Below are 21,801 nucleotides of genomic sequence, written 5' to 3'. Positions count from 1 at the left end.
CCTGTACTCCTACCCGTAGATGTATGGAAACAGGTTCGGACAATAGATGATGTGCCGGGGTTGGGAGATACGTGGGCAAATATGATTAGAATTGATGGAGAAAGACCAGCTGGTGAGAAACCGCCACAGGTAATACTTACTTTACCTGATAGGATTGTCGCTAAACTAAAAACTATAATTCCAGAGAAGAGGATTATTTGGGACAAGCCTACGGCCTGTGTCCAAGGGAAAACTGAAGGTGCCACCGAATTTTTTAATAGATTCGAGCAGGTATTTTCTGACTTCAGTGGACAGGATTTAGGTACAGAGGTGGGAAAAAGGTTGTTCGTGGACAAATTTGTACGTGGATTGTTACCTGACATCCAGTCACAAATTATGTCCTCAGAGAGCGCTTGGCAGGCAAAATCTCAATCTGAGGTTTTGCACATGGCTCAGTATTATGAGAACCGTGTTAATAATGAAAAAGAGAAAATTGAAAAGAGAAAGGGAGATTTGAAAACCAAAGTATTATTGCAGCAAATTGTTAGAAACCCCAGAGGAGGTACGACACAGACTAGAGGTCAGTACGTTCCAAAAGGAAATGCTCCTCTGAGTACTGAGAATATTAATCAATGTGCTTATTGCCGCCAGGAAGGTCACTGGCGAGCACAGTGCCCTGTCCTTCACCAGAGGTCAAACAGTGCATTTGGGGGTATGGGTAGATGACCTAGGGGCCGCCCTGGAGCAGGGGGCCCTGACAGAGGTCAGCTTTTACAAGATTCTCAGCAACCTTTTTCACAGGAAAATCAGACCTCGAGTATGGACTCGAGAAACATATTTGATCACCCTTTTGCTGCCTACCTTTCTGAAGAGCTTCCTTCTGACGAGCCTCCGTTTTATTAGGATTGCCCGAAGCAGGGTTTGGAACCTTTGCCTATTCCCGTTAATCAAAAAGGCCCCTACGTTGAATTATTAGTGGGAAATAGGAAACACCAGTTTTTGATTGACACTGGAGCACAGAAGTGCTCCATTGATCATTCTCGAGTTCCAAACATCCCACTGTCAGGGCAAACAAATGTTTCCGTAGGGTTTTCTGGTGTACCAACTGTCTGTCCGGTTTCTGTGCCGGTATCTGTTTCTTTGGGTCCCTTTACAGACCATTGTCCCTTTCTTCTCACTTCGAACTGTGGAGAAAATTTGCTGGGGGTGAATTTGTTAAAGAAATTGAATGCAGTAATTCATTGTTCTTCGGATGGAGTACGGCTATCGGTTTCGCCACAGCAACTTCCTAATTCTCAGTTCTTGATACGACCTTTACCTCCCGAGTTTAGCATTGTCCCGGGGTGAAACTGCCACGCATTCCGCAGTATAAAATATCAGTCGAAGGCGAACGTGCTTTGAAATGCATTGTCTCTGATTTTGTACATCGTGTGGTGATCGAGGAGATTACTGGTAGTTTGTGTAACAGTCCGATCTTACCCGTATATAAGAAAGGCGACAATGCAATTCCATACCGGTTTATAATTGATCTTCGTGCTATTAACCGAGTGGTCGCCCCACAATTTCCAATTGTGCCTGATGTGACGACGATACTAACAATGATCCCTGCTACGGCTACGCACTTCAGCGTTGTGGATCTGAAAAACGCCTTCTTTAGTATCCCGATACATAAAGAAAGCAGATATCTGTTTGCGTTCACCTTGGGGGGACGCTCATTTACATTTACAAGGGCACCTCAAGGGTATACTGAAAGTCCCAGCATTTATAGTAGAGCTTTGAAAGAGCAGCTCGACACCCTTGAATTGCCACCTACTTGCACGCTGCTTCAATATGTTGACGATTTGCTTTTGGCTGCAGATTCTGAGAATGCCTGTAAAGTAGGCACTATATTGTTGCTTGTTCACCTAGCTAAAAATGGTCACAAAGCTTCGCTTAAAAAATTTCAATATTGTTGTCAGGAGGTTGCCTATCTAGGCTACCTCCTGTCAAAGGAGGGGAGAAGATTGACACCTGAAAGAATAAAACACATTTCTGGCATGTCTGTTCCAAATACACAGAAGGAAGTCAGAGCCCTGATAGGTATGGCTTCCTACTGTAGGTTGTGGATCCCGAATTTTGCACTAGTGGTAAAACCGATGTTGGCTTTGACGAAGAAGGGCATTTCTCTGCCACTGCCATGGGAATCGGAACATCAACGATCATTTGAGCTTCTCAAAACTGCGCTATGTTCAGCACCGGTTCTGGGTACTCCAAATTATGACAAGGCCTTTGTGTTGTTTGTGCATGAATGTGATGGATGTGCTTTGGCTGTGTTAACACAGGAACACGGAGGGAAGAATAGGCCGTGCGGCTACTACTACTCCGCCCTTGATCCTGTCGCATGCGCTTTGCCAAGATGTTTGCGCGCTGTCGCTGCTGCTGCCGCGTCTGTAAAACAGAGTGAGGGAATGGTCCTAGGCCATGATTTGATTTTGATGGTACCTCACTCTGTTGATATTTTATTGAACAAAACCCAAACGCAACACCTCACCTCAGCACGGTTAACAAGGTATGAACTAATTCTGTTTGCCCCTCATATTCAAATTAAGAGGTGTTGCGTTCTCAATCCGGCTGAACTCTTACCTTTCCCGCAAAACACTGTTTGCGGTGACAAAGAATTACATGACTGCCTGTATACCACCGAACAAGAAACGAAGGGCAGGATAGATCTCACAGATACTCCTTTGAATAATGCAGAAGGGGAGCTGTTTTGCAATTGCTCCTGCTTCAAACTTTCAAATGGTATATCTACAGCTGCCTATGCAGTTACTACATTGAGCAAAGTTGTCGAAACTAAGAGAATTTCGCATAACTCCGCACAGGCCGCAGAGATTATAGCGTTGACCCGAGCTTGTGAACTTTCCCGAGGGCGAAGAGTAAATATATATACTGATAGCCAGTACGCATTTGGGGTGGCTCACAACTTCGGAAAGCTTTGGTCGGAAAGAGGGTTCCTGACCTCACATGGGACCAAGATTCAGCATGGCCCTTGATAGTGCAATTACTTTCGGCACTCTCACTCCCTAAACAGCTAGCGATCATGAAATGTGCAGCACATCGCAAGGTCATAGATGATGTAGGCAAAGGGAACGCTTTTGCGGATTTGATAGCCAGACAAATGGCCACAGACCTTAGCACGGACATGTATGCCTCGAGGGAAATGAGAGATGCTTGCATAATGGATGAAGGTATTGGGTCTGTGCGAGATATTCAAACTGATGCCACAATGGAAGAATCTAAAAAGTGGGCTGAAGGGATGGGGAAACTGGATGACGAAGGGTGTTGGGTGGACACTGTTACGTGGTACATTTCTGATTCTGCACTTTCTTTTGGTTCGAGATACATCACATCTGAAGCAGGAACACTGGCCTAATGATTTGACATAAGGACTGGCCTAAACATCTAACAGCCATGAAAGCAGATGTCGCAGAGAACCACCAGAGCACAACCAGCCCAGCTAGCTGTGGAATGCCGCAGGCCTCGCAGAGACGGGCATGAACAGCCCTCCCTTCGAGAATGTACACAGTTCGGATGCTGCTGGCTCAAGTCCCAAGGTTGATAAGAGCCTGACTTGCAAAGACAATCTGAAGTTACGAAATGTACTTGATTGCCTTTTCTTCGGCGAAATGAACTATTGTTATGAATACGTACGGCTAATGGGAGGAGATTAATATGTAGCTTTGCATTGTACATAAGTATGAGCCAGGCCTGGGAGGGGGCAGAGTCGATGCAGCCCTCCAGAGCCTGGTGTGTGTGTTAACATTACAGCACTTTTACAACCCCACTTCTGGCTTTGTGGGTTATTTGTGTCCGAGTGCCAAGTGCGTGGAATGCCTGAGACGGTGCGAGGGAGCTGGATTTGCACTAGTATCGGGGAGAGCAGGACGAACGATTGTAACATATGGTGCCGAAACCCGGGAGCTCTTCTGTTCATCAAGTGCACAGAGATAACAGCAATACAACGGGTAAGTGAAAACATTTTCGCGGACCCTGTTGCATGTTGCGGTAGTGGAATTTGGGGAATTTGGAGTCTTCAGGGACTCTAGGAATAATACAAAGATAGGGCAGAGCATTCTTAGGCACCTGTAATACAGTCAGAGCACCGGGGCGTGGAGAGTGGGTGTAGGGTCGATGCTGTAGAGGGCACAGAGTGGGAGGTCTGTCTGAAGGTTGAGTAAAAGAGGAATAAAAAGAGGAATAAAAGAGGAATAAAAGAGATTAAAGAATACAGATTACAGAATACAGTTTCAGTGGCAACATGGCAGATGCCGGTCCACTGTCAAGGCAAGAGGCGGGTGAAGATCTGTCATATAAGTCGGGGGCAAGGGCTGTGCTGGAAAGGCTGAAGAGCATGTTGCACAATTGGGATGTGATCCCCCAGTCGGTACAAAGGAAGAAGGAGTTTGGGGCTGCCCACGAACATCAGTTACAAAGGGTGGTGAAGGGAATGGACAAGGGAGGAAGTGCTGAATCACAAGAAAAGGTACAGAGTGATCAGAGACGCTCAGATTTTGAAGTAATGCTTACACAAAAGTTCATGATCGGCACAAGATGGCAGCTGCTAGTAGAGATAAGGAGGGTGGTTGAAGGGAATGTGGAGGAAAGGTTAAGATCCGCCAAGGGGTGGGCAGACATTCTGAATGCAGCTGATGACGCATGGCTGAAAATGAAAAAAACAGTGTTAGTAAAGGAGGGGGAGGAGAGAGGACACACAGAGGGGCAGGAATGTGAGGTGCCAGCACCAGTGCCTTTGGGGGTTGGGGTGGATGACGCACAACGCTGTGGGGATGGCTCTATGTATTTCCGAGAAAGGGAAGGAAGTGGGGGAAGATACCGGAGGGAGGACATTTTGGAAGAGAGAGATGCAATCACTTATTTGGCAAACGGGGTCCTGACAAAATGGGGGAAGGCATGTCCAGACAAAGGGGCAATAAATAAACTGAATTTCAGAAGGACAGGTGACTGTGCAGTGTGCACCTTAGACAAGGAATTGAACAAGATGATAGTGAAAGGTGTAGTGTCAAGCGAATACATGCCAGAGAATGTCAAATCACAACAAGACGCTTTCAGGGCATGTGCACCAGAGAAGCACATTGACAGGCCCACATATGAAGTTGGTGGTCAGTGTCAGCGTCACTTAATAGTGTTTGGGGGGGAAAGAGCAAAGCATGGTGAAGCACAATCAGTGGTGCTGCATCTGGGAAGAAAGATGGTAACTGCATCTGAGCGAGAGTGGCCCGTGGCACCTGACAATGATCCACAGCCAGAGCTAATGGCATCCATAGAAGATAAGGAGTGTCATTTGATGGAGGGGCCACAGCTTGAAGTGGTGGAGATTATCTTACAGAAGAGCAAGAAGCAGGATCAAAGGAAATGTGAGCGCCTCCTGGGTATTTGGAAAGCAGAGGATGAACTAATGATTAAGCTTCTCAATGCAGAGAAAGGGCAAGACAATGCATTTCAGTGCCCGACAGAGAGGGCCTGGGGGCCCACAGCAAAAGATGAGTGGCAGGAGCACATGGACATTTGTGTGGCTCAATGGAAGAACAAACAGAAAGAGGTGCCCAAGAAGGAGCAGTTCAAACAGATGGATGAGAAAGACACACAGTGGCAAGACTGGCTGTCATTTGTTCTCCATGGACTGCTGAGAGAGTTTTCAGCGACCAGGTATTCACCATGGAAGATGCTACTTGGGAAAAATATGACAAGCACTGACAAGTGGCTGCTGACACTGACTGCGGGTGCACCTAGGGAATGGGAGGTACTAGAGGGTTACTATCTATTGGAAAGTAAGGGAGAGTTTGACTTGGACAGTGCAAACAAACATGACAGGCACATGTATGTGGTGTTGCTGAATGTGAGAGTGACAGGGATGCTCAGAGCTGGAAAGGGCGGGACATGTAGTTATGTTTGTTTTAGATGCACTGTAGATTATGGCTGAGGTTAATAGGTGGCAGTGTTTATGCAATACAGTACAGTGAAGGGCTTTAGATGAGTAAAGACATAAATAAGCTGTCTTAGTTTGGTAATGTTTTTTGTTATTTTTCTGCTTCTTTATTGAGTAAGAATAGTTTTATTACAATGTGCTTATGTAGAAGTAGTGCAAGGGTTTTCGTTAGTGATTGATAGATAAAATAAGAAGAGATGAAAAAAAAGTGGGCACATGTTACGTGGTACATTTCTGATTCTGCACTTTCTTTTGGTTCGAGATACATCACATCTGAAGCAGGAACACTGGCCTAATGATTTGACATAAGGACTGGCCTAAACATCTAACAGCCATGAAAGCAGATGTCGCAGAGAACCACCAGAGCACAACCAGCCCAGCTAGCTGTGGAATGCCGCAGGCCTCGCAGAGACGGGCATGAACAGCCCTCCCTTCGAGAATGTACACAGTTCGGATGCTGCTGGCTCAAGTCCCAAGGTTGATAAGAGCCTGACTTGCAAAGACAATCTGAAGTTACGAAATGTACTTGATTGCCTTTTCTTCGGCGAAATGAACTATTGTTATGAATACGTACGGCTAATGGGAGGAGATTAATATGTAGCTTTGCATTGTACATAAGTATGAGCCAGGCCTGGGAGGGGGCAGAGTCGATGCAGCCCTCCAGAGCCTGGTGTGTGTGTTAACATTACAGCACTTTTACAACCCCACTTCTGGCTTTGTGGGTTATTTGTGTCCGAGTGCCAAGTGCGTGGAATGCCTGAGACGGTGCGAGGGAGCTGGATTTGCACTAGTATCGGGGAGAGCAGGACGAACGATTGTAACAGACACATCCGAAGGGAAATGGTTGCTTCCTGATTCTTATGTATTGGCAATGGTTACGATGGCACACGGTCCTACGCATGTGTGTGCCCAGCAGATCACGAGAATGTTAGAACAGGTCTGGGTGAATGACAAGATTCTGGACACTGCAAAGAGGCATGTCCAGAACTGTATGATCTGCCTACAGCACAATGTGGGTAAGGGGACAGTGACTCCAAGGGGAAGTTTTGGGCCCCCTTCTGTCCCCTTTGAGGTTATACATTTTGATTTTATTGAAATGGAGCGATGTAATAATCTAAAATATGTTCTTGTAATTATTTGTGCCTTGAGTAAATGGGTCGAGGCTTTCCCCGTCAAAGATGCTACCGCCATGACCACTGCAAAGATTATGGTAAAAGAATTCTTTCCTCGATTTGGGCTCCCGAGGATAATCTGGTCGGACAATGGTCCTCACTTTATCGCAGCAGTAATTTTGCAAATATGTGCAGCCCTATGTATTGAGAAACGATTTCTTTCAGCTAGGCATCCTCAAAGTGCTGGGTTGGTAGAAAGACACAACGGTATTTTAAAGAATAAACTTGCAAAAACATGTGCTGATACCAAACTAAAATGGCCAGATGATTTGCCTATTGTGTTATTAGCTATGCGTAGCACACCTCAGACTAGAACTGGGCTTTCTCCATTTGAAGTAGTAATGGGGAGACCTACTAACATTTGGGGTCTCCCAAAACCTAAAGCCCTGAGGGAGGTGGAAAAAGTATTGCTTGTAGACTACTGTAACCAGTTAACTAAAAACCTGTATTTCATCTACCACCAGGTGCATGCTGCTTTACCTGTACGGTTCACGGGCCCAGGACACGATATACAGCCTGGAAGTTGGGTCCTCGTGAAGGCCTACGAGAGGTCTTCCTGTCCCGCGCCTCGCTGGCGGGGACCCCATCAGGTATTATTGGTCACCAGGACAGCAGTGTGGGTGGCTGGAAAGAAGAACTGGATTCACGCGACACACGTCAAGAAATTTCCTCACCCGATGCCACACGCTACAGAAGAAGCAGAACCCCTCGCTGATGCTACAGTTTCTGATCCTGGAGTAGCAAACAGCGCTGTGAGTGTGTCAGAGAAGTTCTCTGAGCCTGAGGAGCTTGGGGAACAGTCCATTTCGTCTCCGCACTCTTTTGAAAAATCACTTCCGGAAAACACTGTTTCGAGCTCTGCGACTTCCGTCGCCACCTACACGTCGCTTCCCTCAGGAAATGACGATACTTTGCTTCCGGACCACACAATTTTGGGTACCATCAGGTACAACCTTCGACCACGGAAATAGAACTACGGCACGAGTGTCGTGTATCTGGAAAAGGAAGTGATTGGAAAAATTGTCTTGTTATGAGAAAGTTTTGTTGAACAAAAAGGGATCCTGCTGACTAGGGTTGGGAAGGACTAAGAAATCACGCGACCGTAGTGTCGCCAGCAACGAACATTGGGGCCGTCGATCGAGGAACTATGATGCCTGCCACCTTCACCGCTGCTCCCCGCACTGGACTTTTAGATAAGGGGGTGACCAAATCGAACAATGAACAATGTGCCTGGGCCCCGAAAACGTACTGTTGTGTTTTGATAATGATTATTGTTATTTTTGCAACTGCTGCTGTAGGACTTTGGTATTTCGAAGAAATCTATCCTTTGAAACCTTTATTACCGACCAAGATCGTACCAACTGTTTTGACTCCCTCTGTACACCTTCACACTCTGTCCCCTAGAGACTCCCAACATAGACAGAAGTATCATAATAACACTCTGATGATAGTAATGAATGCTACTCATGCCGTTTTTAATAAGAGTAATTGTTGGATTTGTACTCATTTACCGCAACATGGGAACAAGGGACTGGGATGGTATATACATCCTCTACCTTTAACGACTTCTTGCTATGCCTCTCTTAGAGCACTATTCTTTGGCCGATGGAATGATAGCATCTCAGGGAACATTGATGGAACTAATTTAAATGATTTTGAGAAACGTGAATAGACTCCCCTGGGATGCTCGCTTTTCGCAAATAGAAGTAAACCTAACGTTGCTTCTATTAGGCCGTCTGACAAACTATCTCTTCCTTTTCAAACTCTGATTTCCTTTAAAATGGCTCCGATAGGCAATAAGGACGCTGTACCTCCTTCTTATTCTGTAAATCATAGTCCTGACTCTGTTCCCTTCTGTGTACAGAGAAATGGCACTAGGCCAATGGGAGATTTTGAAGCTTGTAAAAATATGGTAAATTTAACTGGGGAAAACAAGCCTCTGTATGTAGGGGGACCTGTTTATTTTGTTTGTGGTAGTTTAGCATTTACCTGGTTGCCCAAGGATTGGCAGGGAACTTGCTATTTAGGAATATTGTTACCCGGGGTATTTGTAGCTAGTACATTGGAGGTTTCTAAGGCTCGCCCACGACGAGACAACAATGGAGATACCCCTGGGCAAGTATTGGGGGACATAGCTAAATCGGTTGTGCCCTTTTGGGGACAAATAGCAAACTCAGAGAATATTAGGGGATTAGCAAGGGTACTGGAGAGAACGATCAACCGGACCACGGACATACTCTACAATATGACCTTAGAGCAAAAGGCAATAAGATTGGTAGCTTTCAAAATCAGATGGCATTAGTTGTCATCTTGGCAGAACGAGGTGGAGTATGCAAATTAGTGGGATCCGCTTGTTGTGTTTTCGTACCAGACTCCTCACCAACAATTTTTAAAGCAATTCAGAACTTGCATACTCTCAGTTCTGAAGTCCATATCCCTGTAGGAGACTGGAACCTTAGTACTTGGTTTTGGGATTCTTTGCGATCTTGGGGTTGGAAAGTGCTTTCCGTTATTCTGGTTATTTTAGGGATTCTGTTATTCCTTTGTTGTTGTTTTCAATGCCTCCCAAGTATATGTGGAATGATAGTGGGGTGTTGTGCTCAAGCAGTGAGCGCAATAGGGCATAAAATATATACCCCAGATACAGCATCTAAAGAGTTCATGTTACAAGAGACTCTTATGAACGACCTTATGGCTATAGACATTACAGACGATGATGCGAAATCTATGGATGATAATACATGGAGCTATTTTCGAAAGTATTAGGGATGATGTTTAGCACTTGGCATAGGCCAAAAGGAGGGTCTGTGGAAATCGAAATAATATTATACCTCCTATCGCATTGTTTGAATGTATGTTGGCCTACGCCAAGTTGTCTAAAAAACATTGTGTACATAGATTCCGCGGCAAGGTCTTGACCTTAATGTATTGTGTAAATCGCCATCTTGGATTTAGCCGCCATTTTAGGTTCTCTTGTAGTGTGGAAGTCACCCTGAACAACAAAATGGAGGCCGAATGACATTTCGAGTGGGGTTCTGGCCGTTGTGACCTCCGCACACATGAATAAGTAATATGCCAGCAGGCCACTTGTTAGGGTCGCGAGCTAAGACCTTGTCCTATCCCTGACCTATGTGTAAATGAACAACTGTATCAGCGGAACTGATCAAAAATGCATACATTATGGGATTACCTGGCAACGAACCCTAGGTCTGGTTCTGAGAATGGTTAACTCGCGAGGGGGGTTGGCCAGAGCTGGATAAAAAGTATAAAAACCCGAGTATCCCAATGTTCGGTCTCTCACACTAACACGGCAAACTACCGTTGATGGTTCGTTCTGTTACTCTGAGGGCCGAATAGCTATCCGTATGTCAATTGACTTTTGGTAATTGTTGTACCTTTGAATAAAGCGCTTTGTATGTCCTTTGTAACCTGTGTTGGTGTGTTTCCTTTTGGGCTTCCCGGCCTCATATCAATTTTTCTGTTTCCACATTGTAACTGCTCATATGTCAGGGAGACAGTTACCAAACCAACTCTTTCACAAGTAAGTAACTTTTTTAACAAGTATTATACTTTTCAAGGCAGAATCCTTTTCTTATCCAGGCCTTCCCAAGTCTATTGCATGAGTTCTCTCAGAGGCAGAAGAGGGACCCTAGTGGTCTAGTTGCCAGCTGTAGGCAGGTTGAGATAGGGTTCAGTTGCAGGAAAAGTCAGAGTTCCTGAGGAAGTCTCTGCAAAATTAGTTCTCTAAGTAGTTCACTTTAGAGTTAATTAGGGCACAGGTACTTCATAGAAGACACCCTAAATGGATTCCAGCAATGGGCCAGGGCAAACTGGATGGGAGGACTCCCAATCACATGAATCTCCCCCAAAGCTTCACAGGAATCACTCAAGGTTTAAGGTACATAATACCCCATCGAACACAGTACCTCAGCATGCAAGAAGAGTTTTCAGCAGGGTGTCTTCAGGATCTGCAGCAAAAAATCCAGTCGATTAATTACTTGTCGTGAAGACTGAAGACAGGACAATGGAAGGGAATTTGCAGCAGGGATCAATGGGGAAGACTCTAGACAAAGGTTTTCATCATGGCTGGATGTGGTTCTGTGGTTTTGGCATCCTTTCCAGGAGCCAGGAGATGACTAAATATCACTGGTCAGATTCTCGTCACTAATCTGGTCCAGTACTCTGGTGGGGAGACTTTAAGGATTCAAATCAAGTCTCTGCAGGTCCAGAAGGATGCCACCAAATTTTCAGTATGATTTGGAATTTAAAAGACTGTGCACCATGTAATGGCTTGAGGTTCCAGGGTATAGGGGTATTGCAGCCTAGCAAGGTTGCAACACATCATGGTATGGCTCAAAATGTAGGTCTCTTAAGACTAGTGGATCGCACCAGCCTCTGGGTAGAAGTCCTTGCATTCGGGACCCCCCTGTTGATTGGAAGGAAGGGTTAGAGCAGGATCTGGTTACACAGCAGGCTCTCTGGCCACTAGAAATTGCTACATATGTTGTTTTTCATATTCCTCTTAGGTTTCAGCTCCAGTGGTCGACTTGTCAGCAGTTTTTAGGTTTGGAGCATTTAACTGGAACTACAGCACAACTTCTGCAATCTCCCCCTGCATTTAACAGAAAGGGGTGGTATGTCTGTCTAATCAAGACAGCCAGGCCCCCCACTGGGAGTTGGTTCCTTTTAGGCAAAGTGGAAGACAAAGGGCTGAAGAGTTTAGGACTCCTCTGGAAACTGGGTGGGGAATCCAAAGGATTCCTGCCAAAGACAAACCTTCCACTTAGGTGGTTCCCACCTAGACTAGCAGGGGAATACCTCAGAAACATCAAGCACAAATGAAATGCCAAAAAAGAAGGAGTCCACCATTTGAGCAAAATGGTGGCCCTTCTGAGCATTATTAAGGCTGAATTAACAGCCTGTGAATAATAGTGGCTTAAAGTCCTAAAAGTAGTTACACAGCCACCAGCCATTCGAGTATAAAATGTTTACAAGGTAAGTAAGAAAGGGGATACATTGGTGGGGTGTGCTGGCTCACTTATACAAAATGTAAAGGGAATGAGAATTCCTCTTTACTACTTGAGAAGAGTAGTTCCCCCAAGTATATGAAATAGAAATTAACAGGGGAGCCCAAAGGGGCAACCCAGCTTAAGCCCAAAAGTTGTAGGAAAATATCACTTCAACCATACACTATAGAGAGACATAACATGGTCAACCATAAAACGAGTAAAAGACTCGCTTTGAGGAGGAAAAGATTCCCCTTCACCTAGGGACAAGGGAAAATAATCACCAATCCCAAGCAAAAGGTTCTGGGGTTGACAGAGGTCAGGAAGATTTATCATAATTTTGAACATATTACCTAAAACATTACCATTATTAAATTATGATGCTTTCAAGCAAAGGAGATCTCATTGGAGTTCTCCAGAAACTTTATACATCGCTGTTCAGTGCAAACCCGAACTAAACATAGATGCATGCTTTCCACCATTCTGCCGAAAATTCATAATGATGATGAATAAGAGCAAATAGAAAAGATGACATTTTTGCTGATTTTATTTAGATTTTGGAGAAGCAAATTTAACTCACCTTCCTGGGAAAGTTGTTGTCTAAATACCAGCTGTAAGTGACTCCAAAGCATCCTTCACAGGAGACCGTGAAAGACATGTCTTCCTGGACATTCACCGGCTTACAGTTTTTCACACATCTACAAAGAAAAAGCAACACACTTTATCACATTTTTCACCAATGAGCTTGCCATGGATCTTACTATTAGCTTGTTTATGGGTCTTTCTAATAACCCATGAATTCCTATATGTATAATGTATTCCTAGGATGTCTGTTCATTGCAAACGTGTGTATTTGCACACCCATCCTTACCCTGAGACCTGGCTAAAATCCTGCATGGAGAAAGGAAACATTAAGCCACTCCAGTCTACCCTTCCATCCAAAGTCAATCAGCATCAGTATCCATATATGTGGCTCAATGTTTCAAATATTTTAAAGATCGGATGAGAATGATGAAAATTGAAATGATCACCAAGCCCAGTGTGCATTACCTAGTGAAAGATTCAAGAAAACAACTTTCTTAGCAAAGACATATTTCTCAAAATATAAAGATGTGTGGCCATTCTTATGTTTCCAAAATGCTCTTTCATTGTATATAAAGCAGTCTGGATCCCTCACTGGTCTTATCGTTTCCCTTCCCCTTTGTTTTAGGAGTATTTTGGAAGAATGCAATAGAAGTGTACCATATTGTCCATCTTGGAATGAGAACCTTCTTTTAGAAAATAATACACATGGTAATTCTCTGTTTCGGTAATGTGCTTTGCTCAACGAGGCAGGTGTAACTAACACCTACTAGTAATGATGGTGGGTATTGGAATGTTGGGAGGAGGTGATTGACAGAGGTTTAGAAATATCCATGGGGACATTCCTGACGTACCCAACTATTATTACAAGTACTAACAACGGTTATCATGACTGCACTTCCTCAACTGGGCTGATGTGCAAACCAAGCAGATCGAAAGCTTTTAATCAAACACAACCCAGCTCTAGAAAAATATAAAAAAACAAAAAGCTATTCGTGCATGCACGCCTAGATAGGTATCCAGTGATTCCCTCAAATACAAAGCATTGAATGCAAAAGCACTGAATGGAAAAAAGCCTCGAAAAAATGCATTTTTTTGTAGGTGACGGTATTTTTTTAAATTAAAATCGGTTTTAAGGGGTAAAAAAACAGGGTTTGGGGGGACCTACCCATTAAAAAAAATAAAAAAAATGAATTTTTTCTATGTCGAAGCTATCACTAGGAAACACCTAGATAGGTACATGTTAGGACTCATTTGATGATATTATTTAACATACTATACTGCAGGGAAGCATAATTATATCCCCCTTACATAAGAACAGACTGAAAATTGATTTCTGCAGGGGAGAGCACTGACGGGCTCAGAGTAAACCTCCAGTTGTAATGGAGACAATATGCTTAGCAAAATAGAGTCAGACACATTTTAAAATATATATCTACACTAACATGCACAACTAATAAATAAGTCAATTCAGTTGCCAACTAATATGGAGGATAATTATTGGATGTGTGTATCACCACACAAAAACATATGTAATACAATCTGTATAAGCAGCAACAACTAAGTAGCACAACATTGAAACAATGAGGCGGTTTCCAACTGCAACATCAATTTGTCATACCTACGATGGTTCAAAATATGTTGCTAATAGTCATGAGTTAACCAAACCATGGTATGACACGATAATTCAAGAGGCAAAGTACTTATGCAAAAGTGCTACAAAATAGTTTTAAATGAGCTAACATTTTTGAGCAAACATACTAACAAAATGGTTTTCTTCTTGGCTTTCCTTTTCTTTTTCTCATGTATTAACAATTGTAACATTTGCACTGATTTGTTTTATGCCTGTATTTACACAATTTGATATAATATATGGAAGAAATCCCATAGAACAGGGTATTTGACCGATGTTCATTCTCAGTAGAGGGGATCCTACACTCGTCCCTATATTGTAAAACGTGGGGTTTCACCCTAAGTTACCAAGGGTAATCCAGATGTAGACCCCTTACTCCCTGTGCCATAGAGAGGCCAGCTTCACCTCACTTACGAGGTCCAACCAGTGTCACAAGTCTCTCCTCTTCTCACCTGTTTCTGTTGTGTACTTGCGACCTTCTGGGATTTCTTCTTCTTTACGGTCCGGGATTTGTATAGACCCGAACGCCGATCTTCGGCGTCCAGCGTGAGAGTAGCGGTTCAGTTTCCAGGAGCGTTCAAAAAGTCCAGGGTAATTCCAGGAAGTAAATAACGTACGCTCGGAAGCACGGAGGACCGTAACTCGAGCGCGGAAGGTTTTCCAGGAGATTGGAAAAGGAAGGGAACAGGAGGGGATTCAAGGAACTGGGAACAAGGAATCAAGCGAGAGCCCCGATCGAACTCCGGCTAAGCACGTCCGACTACAGGTAGCGGTAGCGTTGAGATGCGCAGAGCCACAGGGGCGTGTCTCTTTTGTAGGATGAGCAGCGTGGAAAGCATAGACTGATCCGGAGCATTCTGTTCCGGGCGGCCATGTTGGAAGGATAACTGCATGCAATCCCCTGCGAGTCAGGGACCAGGAGGTCCAGAAAGGACGTAGACGACGGTTCATGACAGTCTGCCTTCTCTGGAAACCAGCTCCTCCGGGTTTGCCCAGATGGATCAGATGAAATCATCGAACCAATCTGGGAGCATTCATGTTTGACACGGGTTCCCAGGTATGCTCACTGGAAGGGTACCCTTTCCACTCAACCAGATATTGTAGTTGACCACGTCGATATCTTGTGTCACAAATCCTGGAAAACTCATATTCCAGTTGATCATTTACAATAACAGGGGTAGATCTAGGAGCTGTTCGGGATTACTGAATGTATGGTTTTAACGGAGAAGTGGGAAAGACTGGATGGATTCTTTTCCAAGATTCAGGTAACCGAAGTCGAAAGGCCACTGGGTTGATGATTTCCTGTATGGAAAAGGGACCGTAGTATCTGGGAGCCAGTTTATTGGGGTGCAGGTGTCGAGGGAGGAGCTTCGAGTATAGCCAAACCTTATCTCCTACTGAATAGGAAGGTCCAGGTCTTCTTTTAGAGTCAGCATAACGTTTGACATCTTTTCAGGCCCGTTCTAGGTATTCTTTAACCTCCTTATGTACTGTGATGAGGTTTTCGATCCAGGAGTCTACTGCAGGTACTGGAGTAGGATGTGGGAGTACGGAGGGTAGGACAGATGGATGGAATCCTTGACTACAGAAGAAGGGACTGGTCTTAATAGCTGAATGATCTGAATTATTATAGGCAAATTCAGCCATAGGTATTAGGAGTGACCAATCGTCCTGAACTTTGGTGGCGAAACATCGTAGATATTGTTCGAGACTCTGGTTCACACGTTCCGTGGCTCCGTTGGTTTGTGGATGGTAGCCAGAGGATAAGGCACGTTGGATTCCCAGAATACGACATACTTGCTTCCAAAACTGAGATATGTACTGAGGTCCACGGTCTGAAATGACCTTGGAAGGCAACCCATGAAGTCGGAATATGTGTTCCAGGAAAATTCCGGCAAGGTCTGATGAGGAAGGTAGTTTGGATAAGGGTGTAAAATGAGCCATGTGAGTAAACAAATCAATAGTGACCATGATTGTTGTGTAGCCTCTAGAGGGTGGTAATTCCACGATTAAATAAGTCACGATGAATTCCCAGGGTCTTGTTGGTATTGCTGGTTGGAGTAGGAGTCCGGCTGGCTTCTTATTATCATGTTTGTTCTGATAGCAAACTGCGCATGTTTGGACATGGATCCTAATATCATCCTTCATCTTGGGCCACCAAAACAGTCTTTGTACTAGATGGAGAGTGTTGATTATCCCACAATGTCCTGAATGTAAGGTATCATGACATAGACTTGTGATCCTTTGTCCTAGTCCAGGAGAGGGAATGACTAAGCGATTATCTTTGAATAGATACCCGTCCTTAGCTGTAAGATTTCATCTGTTATTTCTCTTGGGCTCCTTCCAAACGTCCGAAAGTCGAGTTTGGCCTTGGATATTCCCCAGGAGGGTGAGTGCTTGGGCAACAAAGATCGTGTGAGGAAACATCTTTGGAAAGGTCCGATCCTCAGAGTTTTCATAGTCAGGACATCTGGAAAGGGCATTGGCAATTATGTTTTGTGATCCAGGGACATGATGGATGTGGTACTGGTACTGGGCAAAGAAGAAGGCCCAACGGGCCTGACGACTGTTCCTACACTCCAAAGATTGTAGAACTTGAAGATTTCGATGGTCCGTACGGACCTGCACTGGATGCCTAGCTCCCAGGAGTAGATGTCGCCATTCTGTGAAGGCTTGGCGGATGGCTAGCCGTTCCTTTTCCAAGACGGAATAATGAGTCTCACTGGGCATTAGGGTTCGTGAAAGGTAAGCAATGGGGTGCTCCAATTTGTCCTCAAATTCCTGTTTTAGTACTGCTCCTATGGCGTAATTGGATGCATCCCTCTCTACAAGGAATGGCCGGTTAATATCGGGTTGAGCCAGGATGGGGGCTTGAGTAAACTCTGTCTTTAATCATTAGAATGCCATGTCTTGATCTGTAGACCAGAGAAATTGAGCATCTTTCTTCAAGAGAGCAATGATAGGTTGAACAATTTCAGAGAAGGACGGTATGAACTTTCGGTAAAAATTGGCAAGTCCCAGGAAAGATTGAATCTGTTTCACAGATGTGGGAGCCAGCCAAGAAATTATGGCCTTTACCTTTGAAGGATCAATTCCAATTCTTTCTGGACTAAGGACAAATCCTAGGTAATGAACAGAAGTGACGTGAAACAGGCATTTTTTGGGTTTAGCTAGGAGTTTGTGTTCACGTAATCGTTGTAAGACTGCCTTAACATGCTCTTCATGCCTTAGAAGGTCCTTGGAGTAGATCAAGATGTCATCCAGGTAGACGATAACGAAGAGGAACAGCATGTCCGAGAACACCCTATCCATGAAACGTTGAAAAACTGCTGGGGCATTAGCAAGTCCAAAGGGCATGACCAGATATTCAAAATGGCCAGAGGGAGTTCTAAAGCCTGTTTTCCATTCATCACCTTCCTTTATACGAATGAGATGGTAAGCACCCCTTGGGTCTAATTTTGTGAAGATTACTGCACCTCTGACTGCTTCCAGGATATTCGAGATGAGGGGTAGAGGATAACGGTCCTTGAGAGTGCACTGATTTAGACAACGGTAGTCCAGACATGGTCTGAGTTCTTTGGTATCTTTCTTTGGAACGAAGAACAATGAAGCACCCGCTGGAGATTTGGATGGGCGTATGGTGCCATTTTCCAGGTTAGTATCCAGGTATTCTTGGAGAGCCTTCTTTTCATGTTCAGACAATATAAACATTCTGCCGAAAGGAATCACAGCTGTGGGTTCGGTATCGATGGCACAATCCTCTGGCCTGTGAGGAGGGAGAGCTTGAACTATCGCGGTCGGAAAAACATCAGAAAAGGCTTGGTAGGCCCTGGGAATCTGGATGATGTTAGAAACGGTGACTGAACTTTGTTGGTTCTCTTGAAAGGCTCTAGAAGGCTTTGGTAAGGTATCCAGGGATAGGCAGTAAGCCATACAATATTCAGATCCAAGAAACAGTGAGCCGGCTGCCCAGTTGATGTAAGGATTGTGCCTCTGCAGCCAGGGCATTCCAAGAACCATCGGATAATGGGCTGATTTAATGAGGTCAAATTTGATTCTCTCTTGATGGTGATTAATAGAAAGTAGAATCTCTTTAGTCTGAAGGCTAATGGGTCCTGAGGAAAGAGGCCTTCCATCAATTGCCTCTACTGGTTGCATTGTAACTCGGCTTTCATGTGGAATGTTATGAGCAGTGACCCAATCTTAATCTAGAAATACGCCCATAGCTCTGCAGTCAACTAATGCCATGATGGGGTAGGATTCTGTCTTGGAAGGCGATGGTAGAGCCTGAAGAACCACAAGATTGTTTTGTCCAGGAGAGTTCAAGGATGGAATTGATGTGGAGCAAACATCTCTCTCCCGAAACTGTGCTCCATCTAGGATCGGGAGCTGGCGTTTCCCGAACGCCGTGGAGGAGCAATGGGACATTCTCTCACAAGATGTTTATCGGAGGCGCAATACATGCACAGACCAGTATGGATTTGTCGCATCCTTTCTTGAGGGTTAATGGGTCCACGAAAGGCTCCTAGTTGCATAGGTTCTGGGTCCGGGGTAGAAGGAACAGTAGACTCTGCTCTAGGGGCATGTTCTGTGATGGTCTTTTGGAAACTTGCCTTGAACTTCCTCTTCTCTGCTCTTCTTTCTTGGATTCGGAAATCTATCTGTAAGGATAGATCAATAAGAGCCTGGAAGGAGCTTGGGCGGGCCACCCTAGCGAGCTCATCTTTTATTTCTTCATTCAGCCCACTTCGGAAGAGTGTAAAACTAACTTCTCAAGACCAGTCTGCTTCTTTCACAAGTTGCTTGAAACGAGTAACATAGGTGAGCATATCCTGGGACCCTTGTTGAAACTCGAGTAGTCTCTCTTGAGCACTCTATACCTGCTCTGGGCGATCAAACATTTCCTTAAGGGCTCTCACAAAGCCATCATAGTCATCCAGTAGAGCTTTGCTTGTATTGACTAGGGGGGTTGCCCAAGTCAATGCATTTCCAGTGAGGTGTGAGATCATAAAATCCACCTTTGCTCTAGGAGTGGAGAAGTAGTAGGGCTTGAAAGTGAAGTGAACTAAACACGAATCAAGGAAGGCGCGGAGAGTCTTGGAAGAACCGTCATACTTGTCCACTATTCCTCCCAATATTACATTTTCTTTGGTTGCGGAATCACGTGATAGAACTAGCTGCTTTAATGCTGCGTTCTCTGCCTTGAGGTTCTGTACCTCCGTTGTTAATTCCTGCATGCCTCGCATGAGGTCTTGGACGGCGGCTTCCATCTCTGAATCTGTATCGTTTTTAAGGCGTTTCAATCTGTCACAAGTCTCTCCCCTTTTAACCTGTTTCTGTTGTGTACTTGCGACCTTCTGGGATTTCTTCTTCTTTACGGTCCGGGATTTGTATAGACCCGAACGCCGATCTTCGGCGTCCAGCGTGAGAGTAGCGGTTCAGTTTCCAGGAGCATTCAAAAAGGGTAATTCCATGAAGTAAATAAGGTACGCTCAGAGGCACGGAGGACCGTGACTCGAGCGCGGAAGGTTTTCCAGTAGATTGGAGAAGGAAGGGAACAGGAGGGGATTCAAGGAATTGGGAACAAGGAATCAAGCGAGAGCCCTGATCGAACTCTGGCTAAGTACATCCGACTACAGGTAGCGGTAGTGTTGAGACGCGCAGAGCCGCGGGGGCGTGTCTCTTTTGTAGGATGAGCAGCGTGGAACACATAGACTGATCCGGAGCTTTCCGTTCCGGGCGGCCATGTTGGAAGGATAACTGCATGCAATCCCCTGCGAGTCAGGGACCAGGAGGTCCAGAAAGGACGTAGACGACGGTTCATGACAACCAGACTGCAACACGTGGCTGCGGATGCTGTTGGTACTCTTGTTAAGAGGCAAATTGCATAGCATTTCGATGCTGGACTGTCCTTGTGGGTGGGAGCAGACTGTTATGCAAATTACTATTTCTACTCTGTGAAGGGTGCAGTGAGCTAAAAAGTGGTTGTAGTCCCCCCTGGGTGGAAGAAATTCCATAGAACAGGGTATTTGACCCATGATCGTTCTCAATAGAGGGGCTCCCATACTCTTGCATGAATTGTAAAACTTGGGGGTTCAACCTATGTAAATAAGGGTAATTCAAATGTGGACCCCTTGCTGACTGTGCCTAAGAGAGGCTCAGCTTCACTTCACTGAGGAGGCCCAACAAGGCCGAAAAAAAACGTGTCTGGGGTTGCTGATCGTACTCTTTTTGAGAGGTGCTGGACTGCCCTTGTGGGTGGGACCAGACAAATGTGCAAATGTGTATTATCCTCTGTGAAGTGTGAAGTGAGCTTAAATGTGGTTTTAGACCCCCCTGAGTGGAAGGAATTCTATAGAGCAGGGTATTTGACCAATGTTCATTCTCAGTAGAGGGGCTCCCACAGTATTGCTTAAATTGCTATAATATGTAGGTTTTGTTTATTTTATTTGCACATTTGATTTGTACTGGTTGTCTTGTTTTAGATCGATTGCTTATTTACCTAAGATACCATAAATAATGATAATGTTGTGTTATTTATATAGCGCCTTAATCCAAAGCGTTTTGCAGAGCACATATTTACATACAATATCACCCAACCGAAATTGGTACTCATTTATCAACCTTGGAAGGATGAAATACTGAGTTGGCCTTGCCGGGATTCAAACCTGTGACCTGGAGATCACACTCAGATCACGGCAGCAAGTGCTCAACCCGCTCAGCTATCTTACCGGCATGACCGGTGCTAACCAGAGGGGGGAAAATGCATTCCCTTTACCCTGATGTGTTCCTTGCAGTGTAATCCACCAGTGAAGACCCTATCGGCCAGTCGGGAAGATTAAGTATTTGCCCTCTGAGGACAGCATCAGACCCTAAATTAACATGAGGGGTCCAATCAAAGACAACTGAAAGCCCCAGGAGCAGACACAGCCAAGACACAAGCGATGGCCAAAGTCCTGGAGTACTTGCCCCATCAAGAAAAGAAGTGTCCATGGCAGAGGAGTTGCTAGGGGGGCGCCGAGGGGGCTACAGCCTCAGGTCTTTTGACTGTAGCCCTGGAAAAAATCCCAGGGGCTACAACCACAAGGCTAGCTAGCCCCGAGTCCTGACAGTCCCGACATTAGTGTAGGCTCGGATCTTTTCCAGACGTAGCAACACCCCTGGCCCATGGGCACTGTGCCCCCCCCCAAAGACTCTGAGTGACTTTGCTGGATATTATCTTGGGGAGAATCACAGAGAACCTTTCTTCTACACTAGGATCTGGACCTAGGGGACTTCGGGCCAAAGGCCCTTCTAGAGCAGGGAATACACTGTTTAGTTTAAACCCAGACATTTGTTTTTAAATTGTGGATTCCTCACTTTTTCCATCGTGTAAAGAAGCGTCTAGGTCATATAGGAGCTCTCTTAACCTGAGGTCCAGCGATACAAAGGGAGGGAAAGAAC

The 21,801-nt window shown here is 45.0% G+C and overlaps 1 protein-coding gene across 3 annotated transcripts in view; it reads right to left on the bottom strand.

The window, feature by feature from the left end:
- Positions 1 to 21,801, bottom strand: part of LOC138455382 (polycystin-1-like protein 2) — a 900,768-nt gene that overhangs the window by 604,565 nt on the left and 274,402 nt on the right. For all 3 annotated transcript variants that reach the window (XM_069607102.1, XM_069607103.1, XM_069607104.1), the window contains one exon: positions 12,724 to 12,841. In XM_069607102.1, coding sequence (XP_069463203.1) covers positions 12,724 to 12,841 — 118 coding nt within the window. The remainder of the gene's footprint in view (positions 1 to 12,723; positions 12,842 to 21,801) is intronic.

Source organism: Ambystoma mexicanum, chromosome 1p (genome assembly GCF_040938575.1).
Source record: "Ambystoma mexicanum isolate Mex_15411 chromosome 1p, UKY_AmexF1_1, whole genome shotgun sequence".
NCBI classification, from domain to species: Eukaryota; Metazoa; Chordata; class Amphibia; order Caudata; family Ambystomatidae; genus Ambystoma; species Ambystoma mexicanum.
This window is presented reverse-complemented; position numbering and strand designations above follow the sequence as displayed.